The 14,960-nt window shown below is 38.1% G+C and overlaps 1 protein-coding gene across 1 annotated transcript in view; it reads left to right on the top strand.

Annotated features, from left to right (window-relative positions):
* The window catches only part of cngk (cyclic nucleotide-gated potassium channel), a 135,417-nt gene that overhangs the window by 41,880 nt on the left and 78,577 nt on the right, over positions 1-14,960 (top strand). The window contains exons 3-10 of the mRNA XM_079585083.1: positions 9,246-9,525; positions 9,610-9,709; positions 9,954-10,039; positions 11,915-11,999; positions 13,320-13,494; positions 13,575-13,739; positions 13,863-14,009; positions 14,096-14,158. Of these exons, the coding sequence (XP_079441209.1) occupies positions 9,246-9,525; positions 9,610-9,709; positions 9,954-10,039; positions 11,915-11,999; positions 13,320-13,494; positions 13,575-13,739; positions 13,863-14,009; positions 14,096-14,158 (1,101 nt within the window). The remainder of the gene's footprint in view (positions 1-9,245; positions 9,526-9,609; positions 9,710-9,953; positions 10,040-11,914; positions 12,000-13,319; positions 13,495-13,574; positions 13,740-13,862; positions 14,010-14,095; positions 14,159-14,960) is intronic.

Genomic DNA, 14,960 nt, shown 5'->3' with positions numbered 1-14,960 from the left:
AGAAAGACTCACACTGATGCAAGCTCTAAAGCAGACTTCTTCTCGACAGTCAAAGCGGGGTTACGTTATTGCCCGTCGTGCACAGGAACCCGAAAGGCAACGGGGGTGGCGGCTTTTTATATATATATATATATATATATATATATATAAATATAAATAAATATAGCTGCAAGCAGCGATGGAGGGCCCAAGCCGGTGGCAGCGCCAGCCCGGTGCCTTTAGTGTAACTAAAGGCACCAGGGTGGCGGTGCCACCGGCTTGGGCCCGTAATCGCTGCTTGCAGCTATATTTATTATTATTTTACTACCTTTTGGGCACTTTTGAGGGCCTTAACGTGCTCAAAAACTCTTGAAACTTTGCACAAATGTCAGAACCCGCGGCCATTAGGGCCGGACTGAAGCTGGTACCCGGGCGTGGCAGGGGGGCTCGGCAGCGCCCCCTGGAATGGGATTCAAAAACATGTCCATATATCAAACACGCTTGCATGTAATAATATGAAACTCGGTACACATATAGATCTCATCGGGCCGAACAACTTTCGTGCTCTAAGTTTTACGCCAGTCCAACAGGAAGTCGGCTATTATGGGTGGTATGGAAACGCATGATCTGGCATTTGAAACACTTCTCCTAGAGAATTCGTCCGATGACCACGAAACTCGGTGTGCATGAAGCCAAGACATGGAGGATGATAAATTGCGAGGGGATTTTTGATATCTCAAACGGTTTGGCCGTGGCGAGGAAACAAATTTATGGCGAATATTGGAAACAGGAAGTGTGTTATAACATCCTCATACATTAACTGATCTTGATGAAACTTCAGCAGTGTGTTTGCTGTAAGAGGCCGATCACATGGATGTGACTATTGTGAGTCAAAGTTATAGCGCCACCAACTGGCAGCAGGAAGTGTGTCACTTTCAAAATGCTTTGAAATCACCCTCTTATTTTTACCCGATTTGCTTCAAACTTCATCTGTATAATGAAAACACACGGCAGATGTAGACCTGTGAAAGGATTATTGATATCTTAAATACTGTTGCCATGGCAACGCATCAAACTTTAATATTATTTTTTAAAGTTTTTGAGACTCTTAGCATACTTGAAATTGCATGAAACTCGACAGACACTTTACATTTATTGCCTAGTACACTTGTGCAAAGTTTCAGAAACAGGCGTGGTAAGGGGCTCAGTAGCGCCACCTTTAGTCAAAAATGGGGTATTAGTTTTACCTACAGTAACAAAAATCGGTATCTATATTTATCTCCACGAGCCGGACAACTTTCTAATTTACAGTCATTAGCTCCGACCAACAGGAAGTCAGATATTTTGGTTTGAATGTGATTTGATGGGAATTTTGCCAGTCTCTCTCAGTGTCTGTGTGAGTGAGAGAGGAGGGGGGCTTTATTTTAACCCTTTCTCTGCTGTGTGGGACTTCTCGGGCACTTTTGGGGCCCTTAACGTGCTTGAAAACTCTTGAAACTTTGCACACAGATCAGAACCTGCGGCCATCAGGGCCGGCCTGAAGCTGGTACCCGGGCGTGGCAGTGGAGCTCAACAGCGCCCCCTTGAACGTGGTCCGAAAACTTGGTCCATATATCAAACACGTTTGCATGTAATAATATGAAACTCGGTACACTTATAGATTTAATCGGGCCGAACAACTTTCGTGCTCTAAGTTTTACGCCAGTCCAACAGGAAGTCGGCTATTATAGGTTGGTTAAAAATGTATCCCCCTGGAATTTTATATACTCCTCCTAGAAAATTATTTCGATCGCCACCAAACTCGGTCAGCATGAAGTCAAGACATTGAGGATGCTAAATTGCGGACGGATTTTTGATATCTCGAACGGTTTGGCCGTGGCGAGGAAACGAATTTATGGCGAGAAAAGAGAAACATGATGTGTTATAACGTCTTCATACATTAACTGATCTTGATGAAACTTCAGCAGTGTGTTTGTTGTAAGAGGCCGATCACATGGATGTAACTAATGTGAGTCAAAGTTATAGCGCCACCAACTGGCAGCAGGAAGTGTTACTTTCAAGATGCTTTTGACTAAAGTGGGGGGGTTATTTTTACCTACAGTCACAACGGTATGTATTTTGTGCACATCGAGCCGGACAACTTTCTCATTTACAGTCATTAGCTCCGACCAACAGGAAGTCAGATATTCTGGTTTTGTCTCTCTCTGACAGAGTTCCCCCTGCCATTCTGTGTGTGTGTGTGTGCGTGTGTGTGTGTGTGTGTGTGCGTGTGTGTCCGTCTGTCTGTCTGACACCCCCCCCCCCCCCCCCCCCCGTGTGTGTCTGTGTGGGGAGGGGGGCAGAAAGACTCTATTAAAAATAGGTATATTGTGCCATCTAGTGTTTTATACTATGTATACATGTGTTTTTTCTTTTAAACAAGTGTTTTGAATATATATACCACACTTCATAGGAATTTTCAGTGTTGTGTACTTACAATGGCTGCTGATTTCATGTGTCCGTTAAGTCCATGAGACTGTAGGGTGTCTAATTTTTCATTTTAGGTTTCAGAAGGGTGCTCACGCATACTTTGTGGTTGATATGTGCCCTTGATGCGCACTTTTGCAGAACCCACCCTGATGCAAGCTCTAAAGCAGACTTCTTCTCGACAGTCAAAGCGGAGTTACGTTATTGCCCGTCGTGCACAGGAACCCTAAAGGCACCGGGGTGCCGGTTTTTATATATATATATATATATATATATATAAATAAATATAGCTGCAAGCAGCGATGGAGGGCCCAAGCCAGTGGCACCGCCACCTCGGTGCCTTTAGTGCAACTAAAGGCACCGGGGTGGCGGTGCCACCGGCTTGGGCCCGTAATCGCTGCTTGCAGCTATATTTATTATTATTTTTCTTACGACTATTCGGGCACTTTTAGGTCTCTTAACGTGCTCGAAAACTCTTGAAACTTTGCACACGGGTCAGAACCCGCGGCCATTAGAGCCGGACTGAAGCTGGTACCCGGGCGTGGCAGGGGGGCTCGACAGCGCCACCTGGAACGGGGTCCGAAAACTTGGTCCATAAATCAAACACGCTTGCGTGTAATAATATGAAACTCGGTACACTTATAGATCTCATCGGTTCATATATCCTTCATGCTCTGACTTTTTACCCCAGCCCAACAGGAAGTCGGCTATTTGGGGTAGTTAGAAAAATGCATTCAATGGAATTTAAAATACTCCTCCTAGACGATTCAACCAATCGCCACGAAACTCGGTGTGCATGAAGTCAAGACATTGAGGATGAAAAATTGCGAGGGGATTTTTGATATCTCGAACGGTTTGGCCGTGGCGAGGAAACGAATTTATGGCGAATATTGGAAACAGGAAGTGTGTTATAACTTCTGCATACATTAACTGATCTTGATGAAACGTCAGCAGTGTGTTCGCTGTAAGAGGCCGATCACATGGATGTGACTATTGTGAGTCAAAGTTATAGCGCCACCAACTGGCAGCAGGAAGCGTGTCACTTTCAAAATGCTTTGAATTCACCCTCTTATTTTTACCCGATTTGCTTCAAACTTCATCTGTATAATGTAAACACACGGCAGATGTAGACCTGTGAAAGGATTATTGATATCTTTAATACTGTCGCCATGGCAACGCTTTAAACTTTTATATTCTTTTTGGATGCATTTGAGGCTCTTAACATACTTCAAATTGCATGAAACTCAACATGCATATCACATTTATTGTGTAATAGACATGTGCGAAGTTTCAGAAACGGGCGTGGTAAGGGGCTCAGTAGCGCCACCTTTAGTCAAAAATGGGGTATTAGTTTTACCTACAGTAACCAAAATCGGTATCTATATTTATCTCCCCGAGCCGGACAACTTTCTAATTTACACTCATTAGCCCCGACCAACAGGAAGTCAGATATTTTGGTTTGAATGTGTACTTTTAGGAGCATTTTCCCTCTGCCCCTCTGCGTCTGTGTGTGTGTGTGTGTGAGGAGGGGGGCTAGTTTAGTTTAACCCTTTCTCTGCTGTGTGCAAAATCTCGGGCACTTTTGGGGCCCTTAACGTGCTCAAAAACTCTTGAAACTTGGCACACAGGTCAGAACCTGCCGCCATCAGGGCCGGCCTGAAGCTGGTACCCGGGCGTGGCAGGGGAGCTCAACAGCGCCCCCTTGAACGAGGTCCGAAAACTTGGTCCATATATCAAACACGTTTGCATGTAATAATATGAAACTCGGTACACATATAGATTTAATCGGGCCGAACAACTTTCGTGCTCTAAGTTTTACGCCAGTCCAACAGGAAGTCGGCTATTATGGGTTGTTTAAAAACGAATCCCCCTGGAATTTTATATACTCCTCCTAGAAAATTATTTCGATCGCCACCAAACTCGGTCAGCATGAAGTCAAGACATTGAGGATGCTAAATTGCGGACGGATTTTTGATATCTCGAACGGTTTGGCCGTGGCGAGGAAACGAATTTATGGCGAGAAAAGAGAAATGTGTGTGTCTGTGTGGGGAGGGGAGGGAGGGCGCAGACACAGACAGCCCCCCTGTCTCTGTGTGTGTGGGGAGGGGGGCAGAAAGACTCTATTAAAATAGGTATATTGTGCCATCTAGTGTTTTATACTATGTATACATGTGTTTTTTCTTTTAAACAAGTGTTTTAAAGTACAGTAATTTCAATTAATATATATACCACACTTCATAGGAATTTTCAGTGTTGTGTACTTACAATGGCTGCTGATTTCATGTGTCCGTTAAGTCCATGAGACTGTAGGGTGTCTAATTTTTCATTTTAGGTTTCAGAAGGGTGCTCACGCATACTTTGTGGTTGATATGTGCCCTCGATGTGCACTTTTGCAGAACCCACACTGATGCAAGCTCTAAAGCAGACTTCTTCTCGACAGTCAAAGCGGAGTTACGTTATTGCCCGTCGTGCACAGGAACCCTAAAGGCACCGGGGTGGCGGTTTTTATATATATATATATATATATATATATATATATATATAAATAAATATAGCTGCAAGCAGCGATGGAGGGCCCAAGCCGGTGGCACCGCCACCTCGGTGCCTTTAGTGCAACTAAAGGCACCGGGGTGGCGGTGCCACCGGCTTGGGCCCGTAATCGCTGCTTGCAGCTATATTTGTCATTGTCTTTGTTATTAAAAATTAAGAACAAAGATACACATACACAACTTAAAGGGATAGTTCACTTTAAAATTAAAATTCTGTCATCATTTACTCACCCTCAAGTTGTTTCAAACCTGTATTAATTTATTTCTTCTGCTGAACACAAAGAAAGATATTTTGAAGAATGTCAGTAACCAAACAGTAGTCTGTACCCATTGACTTCCATAGTATTTTTTTTTCCTACTATGGAAGTCAATGGCTCCAGTTAACTGTTTGGTTACTGACATTCTTCAAAATATCTTTCTTTGTGTTCAGCAGAAGAAATAAATGAATACAGGTTTGAAACAACTTGAGGGTGAGTAAATGATGACAGAATTTTAATTTTAAAGTGAACTATCCCTTTAATATACAAATTAAATAAACAGTGCTTTATTTTTTCAGCTACAGGTGTATTTAACAGCATTGAAGAAAGTAATTAAATGAACAAATATGAAAATAAAACACAACATCGACTTCACTATATAAATTTTACATTGATTCTTATTAAAGCTACTATTAAAGTTCTTAGTCAAGAGTGAGTGAGATGCTCTTTGTATTTTGTTGTTTTATTAACATAGTTCTCCCAAAAATTTAAATTCTCTCAAGCCGCTTTAAACCCGAATAAGTCTCCCTCTTCTGTTGAAAATAAAAGTTATTTGGAGGAATGTGGGTAAACAAACAGTTGATGTACCCCAGTGACTTCCATAATAGTTTTTTCCTACTATGGTAATCAATGGGGACCAGCAACCGTTAGCCACACTCCTCAAAATATCTTCTTTTGTGTTCAGCACAAGAAATAAATTAATACAGGTTTGGAACAACATTAGAGAGTGAGTAAATAATGACAGAATTTTTATTTTTGGGTAACTGTCCCTTTAAGGACAAGCGGCAGCATGTTTACTATTAGGGCTACTGTCACTTTAAGATCTGCGCGCAACGAGTCTACACGCATTTGACAAGGCAGATTTTTTCTTCATTTTTTCTATTGTTCTTTCACTTTAGACATAACCAACTTTGTTTATGTAAACCTTGTGTGTATTTGACAGTATTAGCGCAATAAGATAACTTAGTTCAGTAACGGGTGCTGTTAGACAGGCTTTTAGTGCATGTGCGCGTCGGGTCTATTGCGCTCAGAAAAGCGCCCGTTAGAACAGCGCATCAGCAGCGAATGACATGTTTAACCGGCAAGGCTTTAATAAAGCACATGCAAATAATTCATTTTTATGAACTACAGTGTCCCGTTCCTCTGCATTTCATGTGGATATACGTCGCGCTGTACAGTATGTTGAGACGGAGGCGCCAGAAATGCAAACTGATAAAATGGACGATCCTACGATATTTCTTCAAAAGCAGATCGTGGAGACATTTTAATCGTCCACGATCAAAAATCGTAATATCGCACACCCCTATTATGAAGCGCTCTTTACTCGCTGTGTAATTTCATTCGCATTTTGAAGAGACTTTGTGACTTTTCCTACATACTTTTACATACATTTTTAATTATTATAATAGTGTTTGCTGATCACTAAAATTTAAAATACATATTTTAGTTTTTCATCATTTTTGTCAATTGACGCCTCTGACTTGACACCATTTTCTTTGACTGGAAAATCCAGTATAGTGCAGTCTTAGCACACCTCCTGTTCATAAGGCAAACCTTATGAACACCTTTGAAAACCTTTTCACAATATTCTAATTTTGAATTTGGGGTTTTCATAAGCTGTAAGCCATAATCATCAAAATGATTTGTCGACTTGAAAACTTGATAAACCGATCGGTCTGTGCAGCGCCGGTTCAAGTCGACAAATCTTTTTGATGATTATGGCTTACAGCTTATGAAAACCCCAAATTCAAAATTAGAATATTGTAAAACATTGCAGCTCTTGAAGGAAGAGGGGGGAATGGGGTTACCTTATTTTAAAGGATATTACTATGCTGCCCAAATTAGACCCTTTATTAACCTATGTTCTCCAAATTTTCAAGCCAGGTGGAAGGATATTGAACTCTCAATCATGAAGGATCCTCCAATTCAAGCACTACTGGCCTGTACGAACCTAGACAAGCTTATAAAAGATACTCAAAATCCGTGGATCAAAACCCAATAAAAAATTTGGAATAAAGTAAAAAGAGAGTATCACTTAAATGATAAAATACAGATAATCCAATGGTGTGCTTTTGACCCTGGTTTCAGGCCAAATTTGACGGATAATCGTTTTAAATCATGGATTTCTAAAGGTATAACAACTTTCTATACACTCACAGAAAATGGGAAATTAAGGAATTTTGAAGATCTGAAAAAGGAATACCATCTTGAAAACTCAGATTTTTTCCGATACTTGCAAATACGCAATTATTTTGAACACAGTATTAAACCTAAATAAGATCTTAATGACCCAATATTAAAAACAATTTTGGTTGCATACAAAAATGTTTCTGTTAAAGGGGTTATTTCTAAGTTTTACAAAGGTATCTTGGGGAAAAATACCCACTCCACAGACTACATAAAAGAAAAATGGGAGAAGGAAACTAATGTGTCAATATCTAGAGATGACTGGTTAAATATATGTGAGTTTCAGTGGAGATGTACAAACTCTTATACTGTATATGGCGTGAATTTAATTGGAAATGTCTTGTTCGTTTTTTTATAACACCGAAACAAAAAGCACATTTTGACCCTGGTGGTAGTAAATGCTGGAGGATGTGTGGCGTTTGGGAGGCTGGTCACTGGCATGTGTTTTGGGATTGCCCAAAGATGAAATTATTTTGGGCAGAATTTCACAAGATCTTAAATACTATTCTCAACAGTAGGGTACCTTTAGAATTTTCCTCTCTTTTTTTGGGGAACTGTGAGTTTTTGACCAGAACTACTGATAAGTATTTGTATGCCATTCTTACTTCTGCCTGCAAAAAAGCATTTACAGGACGCTGGCTGCTTCCTGAACCTCCCACGATCTCAGAATGGATAGATATTGTAAATGACATGTATGTAATGGAAGCAATTACTTTTTCCATTCGTTTAAAGAAAAGTACTTTTGTTAGCCGGTGGTCTAAATGGGTCAAATATGTAAAGCCTTTAAGATTGGACTTTGTTGAGGTACTGAATTAATGATCCTGTGCTTTATACTATATTTTATTTATCTTTTTATGCCACAAATATTGTAGTAATTGGTACATTATGTAATGCACAAGTTTCCTTTTTTTTCTTTTTTTTTTTCTTCTTCTCTCTCTCTCTCTCTCTCTCTCTCTCTCTCTCCCTAATTGTTGTATATGTTCTGTTAAAAAACAACATCAGCAAATTGACAGCTATTGTTACTACTTGTGTACTGTAACTCAATTTTGCTGTTTGAAAATAAAGAATATATAAAATTAGAATATTGTGAAAAGCTTTTCATAAGCTGTAAGCCATAATCATCAAAATTATAACAAATAAACTCTTGAAATATCTCACTTTGCATGTAATGAGTCTATATAATATATTAGTTTCACCTTTTAAGTTGAATTACTGAAAGAAATGAACTTTTGCACCATATTCACATTTTTTGAGTTTCACCTGTGTATAGGCTACATTTTTTTTTTTTTTTGAAATTATGATGTATCAAAAATGAGTAAATATGAAATAATGAATAGCATTTATGCTATTCCTCCAAGCAAGACCATGTATGGTATACAATTTCTGCTAATAATCCCAGATATTTAATATTTACAACATAATTACATACAGACATTTTATATTAGCTCCGAACAACAGTTAGCTTTTCACTTTACACCTACCTTACCATAAGATTTAGTCTCAGATGTGCGCTAGGCCTTCTACGCAGGCACATTTAACGTCCAGCCTAGTCTTACAACTGGATGTACGTCCGGGTGGCATTCCTGTAAGGGTGTGACGTCACAAGAAAATTATGAATCGGTAGAGGCTACTGAAATTTAAAAAAATCTAGTATACAGCTCCTATGTTAGACACACCCATTCTATAAGAACGGGTCGACACTATGTCTCAATGGCTTGGTGACAGAGAGCAGTGAATCATTCTTAGTTAATCAGTTCTAATCTAATGTATTTGAAATAACTCATTTGTTTTAATTCATTTTTTTCAGCTGTTTTTCAACTCTACTGTCACAGCACTCATCTTCACGAGATACTGTCTTGATTTGATCTTCGTCCTTAACATCATTTCACGGTTTTACATTGGATATGAAACCCATGGAGTGGTTATAACAGACCCTAAAAGAGCCCGGAAAAAATACCTCAGGACTTGGTTTTTATTGGATCTCTTGTCTGTTTTACCCCTTGAAACATTCAAAATAGCTGCGTCAGGGCTGAGGTTTATGAATGCAAATAGATGTCTGAGAGTGTTCAGATTGTTTGGCATGATATGTAAGTTATTTATTTATATACTTTATATAATTTATCATGCAATTCAGATATATTCACCAGTTAATGTTTTTTGTTTGTTTCTAGCCTCGTTCAATCAGGAACCAGACACCAACAAACTTCATCTGACGATTTTCAAATCGTTTTCCATTATGGTCCTGTGTATACAGACCTCAGCCTGCCTTTGGTAAGCCTGATAAATGAACAAATATTCTCTTTGAAAAAGGGTCCTTTTCATCGTTGTTTGATTTATCCAAAGATATTGGCATATAACTGTATTACTTTTCTTTATTTACTTGTAATGCAGCAGTTTCTCTATTTCTTTTTTAATGTTAGAACAGAACAATGGCAATGGTTTGTTATCGTTGATTCCCAGATATCTCAAAGAAAACATTGCACAGCTAAAAAGTAATGATGTCTTGTTCCTTCAGGTTTCATCAGGCATGTGTTGCAGCTTATGGTGGTCATGTCAGGTATTGCCCCAAAGAGGAGAACTGGTTGCAGCTGCTACCAGACTGTAAGGGTTTTTTCCCATTCCATTCCCAATAACATATAAAAAGGCCATTCTTTTTTTAGAGGGGAAACAAAAACCTTAAAATGCACTATGGAAGATTTTTGTTTAAAATTGATTAAATGTAATTATTAGGCAAATTCAAAAAAGCGCATTTCACATGTGTTCTTACCTTAGCCCTGGTCACCATGTTAAAGGCACAATATGTAAGATTTTTGGATTAAAAATATCCAAATATCCAAATATTAAAATATCCAAAAACCTCTAAAAAAAATTATATTTTTTGTTGACTTATGTAGTTCTACTAACATTATCCCAAATGTTTCCAACAATGTTTAAATGTAGAGATATCAGCATTATATTATTTTAAACCAGTGTAACTGGTAATGTACCGTGTCATTGCGTAGCCTGTCAATTACATCATATTCTTGATTTCTGGTTTTACTTCCCTAGAAACCATGGAAAACATCAAAGATGCTTTTATATATTATGGGTGGGTTACACCAATAAGGAGTAAATTAAGCAAAGTTTAGAGCTAATCAAGGATTTGTTGATCTGGATTTGATTTTAAATCGAGTTGTGTTGCATCATTTTATTTTAAATAAAGAACAACAAATCAGGGTTTGGAATTCTAACCTGTGATTAAAACCTTCACTAACGATACATTTTCTCAGCCATGATGAATTCGCCATTGTAATTAAACCGCAACAATGTTAATATTCCATTTCCTTCTTTATTGACCACCAGAAACTCTCTCTCCCATTCTGACATAAGTTGCTCTTGCCGATAAAGGAAATAAACTTGTAAAATGTCTTTATAAACTTTTACGTTGAGAGACCGTTACTGATCAAGCAGGTAATGAAAACATTGTGGTAGTGTGTGCGGATTTAATAAGCCTGGAAATATATTTATAGTGTCAATTAATGGAGTAATATGGCAGCATAACATATGACAAAACAACCGAGATAAGAAAAAAAACAACTGGCATGATTCACAGAGTGACTAACTCTGCTCTCGGTAGCGTCGCCCTGTCCGTGTGATCGCCACGCGTGGAGTGGGCATGAATACTGGCGCTAACCTCATCATTACCCGTATATTAAATATATTAAAATATATTACTCTTTTTTTTCTTCTTTGTCCGACACCGAGGTGCACCAAGATGAGTGAAGGATCCGCATCCCAGACTTGATAGCAGGTGTAAGATTTAGGGCCGCCATGACCTTCATACTCTGCACTTTGATTTTCATTTTTATTTGTACTGGTAATAAACACCTCTTTTGAGACCTGACGACATACCCACTGTTTCTATCTTTGTTCAACCAACCACATATTTTAAGCACAATAAGACGTATAAGAGAACTTAATTTGATATTCAGGTGAAGTGCCGTCTGACAGCCAGCTTTCTGTGCGTGTGCTTCGGATGTGTGTGCTCAGAAAACCATATCTTTAGATTGATATGGCTTTAAAACGCTTGCAAATAATAAACTTTCATGATGACGAAGAACTGCAATGTCAGGTGACCGTGACCACGATAGAGATGATAATCAAAACCAAACAGATGATTTGTTCGTTTTTGGCAGAGTAGTCAAGGCACAAGCTGTACAGGCTCCGCCCTCTTCTGGAAAGGGGGCGGAGACCAGCAGCTCATTTGCATTTAAAGACACATGCCCCAAAACAGCTTTTTTTTCCCCCCTTCTACTCAAAAATAGGAATTTACAACATGGTATAATAAATGATCTGTGGGGTATTTTGAGCTGGAACATCAGACACATTCTGGGGACACCTGAGGCGGCATTAAAGGGGCATAATAGGTCCCTTTTAAATCTCCCTGTGACATGTTTCTGAATGATGATATTTTAAATGACATGTTTTTTCCTACAGTTTCAGCCAATTCGTCAGGAGTTACAGACATGGAGTTCTATGCTACATCGCTTTACTGGGCATCCATTACACTATGTGCCATAGGGTGAGAATTGTCATTGTTATTTGTTATGTACAGTGTGCTACAGTATTTGAATTATCTTATATATTTTCTAAAATAGTTTTTTCTTGGCTTTTTTAAAAGAATCAGTTGTATATCATCCGTATAAACTCAATAGCAATAATATCAATAATATCAAAGCAGTGATATTAAACACAGATTTCATGACCATTCACACATTTACTCCTCAAATTAATTTAGCCCAAGAACTAAAATTCTGTCACTACCTATCATTTAGAATTTTCATTTTTGGGTGAACAATCCCTTTAATGTAATGTGAAAAGTTCTACAAGAAATTGATTTAAAAAAAAATGATGTATACTTTTCCTTAATATAAATAAAAGAAAAATAAATCGTTAGCATGCAACGTCGTAGTTACGTTGTCAATTAGTACGTCATGTAATAAAATAAAGTAAAGTACAAAAAAAATTATGTAACTGGTACTTTGTGTGTTAGCTGGTATGTGCATGTAGGTTTTATGTTCATTCTTTTCATCACAGTATGGGTCTCATGGGCAAACCAGTTCAGAACGATGATGTAAAGGACATGAAACACGAAATGCAATAAGAAAAAAAAATGTTTTTCACAAAAACATTTTCTTAAAATGCTCATGTGCGTCCCACATAATGTGCATTATCTTCCAATGCATGTTTCCCATTAATTACATAAACTCTGGCAGCCCAACACAGTCTAATCTGTCCCGCCACATCTTCATAATGAACTAAAAATATTTTTATACTTCTCATATTAACATAAACAGGCTTTTGACACATCGTTCTAAACACCGCTCTTAACCCCCATGTAAAGGAGCATTTCACATTTGTAATTTAGATGTGGGGTTAATTTAGTAGTGGTTGCGGTGCCAAACTTGTAAAGTGTGAAACGATGCTGTGTTATAATGTAACTAGATGCTCAGCAACCGACAACGAATCGCGTGTCTTATATTCACACGCTTTGGGCAGTCATGGAAACACTGCGCAATGTATATAAATAGTCGTTTCTGAATATGATAGGAAAAATGTCAAACGGCGATGGAAAACGCGAAGAAGAAGAGAGTTTCATTCTTACCTTTATAGTGCGAAAAGTTCACTAAAATTAAAACCCTTAATATTACAGTCAGTCTGTAATGTGTAATATAAGCACACACAATGCTAGAGCCTTTATGTAAACAGGTCATATGCAAATAAGGACTTTAACCACAGCAGCTTATGAATACCCAAGATTAACTGTTAACCTTGAGTATTGTATCTTTTCTTGTCAAAAGACATTTTTTCATCATATTGTCTCATTAAATGTATTGAACAGCTATGGAGATATACATGCCACAAATTTGGAAGAGGCCACAGTTGCAACACTGGTGATGGTGGTTGGATTTCTTGCCTTTGGAATCAGCATGTCTAATATGAGCTCGGTTATAGGCAACATGATGGCACAAAGAGGAAGATTCTACCATAGAATGGAGGCTGTTCATCATTATATGGTTTGTAATAAGAAGATTTTAGCCTTTCATCTGTCATTTCTACTAGTAATTTCATCTTTATTTCCCCCTTTTAATAAAAGAGACATATGGAATTGCCAGAGGAAATCCAGACGTGGGTGCACGACTATTATTACTATCTTTGGTACCACCACAGGGGTCGTGTCATTCAAGGACTCCTGGATGATCTCCCATTTGTCCTGCGTTCAGATGTTTCAAGTTGGAGCCACAAATCTCTGATTAAAAAGGTGAGTAATCTAATAAATTGTCTGAGGCCATAATGGCACATAATAATAATGTTTTTGATTAACTGTTGATACAATTACAAATACTTTTTATGTATATCATAAAGTGGTTATCCATCTTTCTAGGCCAAGTTGTTCAGAGACACAGAACCGGGCTTTAAAAGGGCTTTGTCGCTGAAATTAAAAACCTACATGTACAGTCCTGGACAAATTCTGGCTGAAACTGGAGAAATTAATCAAAATCTGTATTACGTCAAGCATGGACTTCTAGAGGTATGCCTAACATTAGTCTTTGAGGACAATGATTTAGTACGTTTTGACGTACAAGGTTTTCTGAACTCATTTGCTTTATTTTTCAGGTTCTAAGGGAGAATTCTGGGGATGAGATTGCAAAACTGCTTCCTGGTACATTGGTTGGAGAGGTATGACGCTCAGATCCATGTTCTCTATATTCTATATATGATTTAGTAAAATATCATAGGTATAATATACCTAATTATTATATCCTAAAAATATTTTAGTCTAAAATGCTTGTTTCAAACTGAAAATATATAATTTGAACAATAATAATCTCTGTTTGTTAAGGTATTTCGGGTCAAAAATGGCCCGAAGCGCTTAAATAATTTTTTTTTTTTAAAAATCGTAGCTTCATCGGAATGGTCCGAAACTTGGTGACTTTATTGGTACTTGGTATATGAACACCCAAAAAAATTGGGGACAGGATTTGATAATTCTAAGTGGTCGTAAAAAAAATAGTCACACTCAGGACCTTCGGGTCAAAAATGACCCCCATAGGAAATGAATGGGAAATTGGCAAAAATATGAAAATACAGAGTTTTTTTGTGCATACAATCTACAAATCAGCCAGGATACAGAAAAAAGGACTCAACAGTGAAGGGGTGAATCTCTAAAACATCAAGAGTGAGAAACAGACAAAAAACACACATACACACTTATACACACAAAAACACACGCACACACAAATGAACGCGTGTCATTCCAAAAGCTAATTTTGGGAAATGTGTGAAATAAAAGCAATTATTAACCAACCAAACAAATAAAAAACTTTACAAAAATAGTCTTTGAGAATCTCTTATTATATATTAAAATCCACAACCTGAAAAAAATAGGGAAATCTGGCAAAAACAACTAGAATTCACAAGCCTTTCTTAAAATATGATATTGCACAATAATTATGCTCACTACATCCACCAGATGGCACCA

Source organism: Phoxinus phoxinus, assembly GCF_949152265.1.
Source record: "Phoxinus phoxinus genome assembly, chromosome: 17".
Taxonomy (NCBI): domain Eukaryota; kingdom Metazoa; phylum Chordata; class Actinopteri; order Cypriniformes; family Leuciscidae; genus Phoxinus; species Phoxinus phoxinus.
This window is presented reverse-complemented; position numbering and strand designations above follow the sequence as displayed.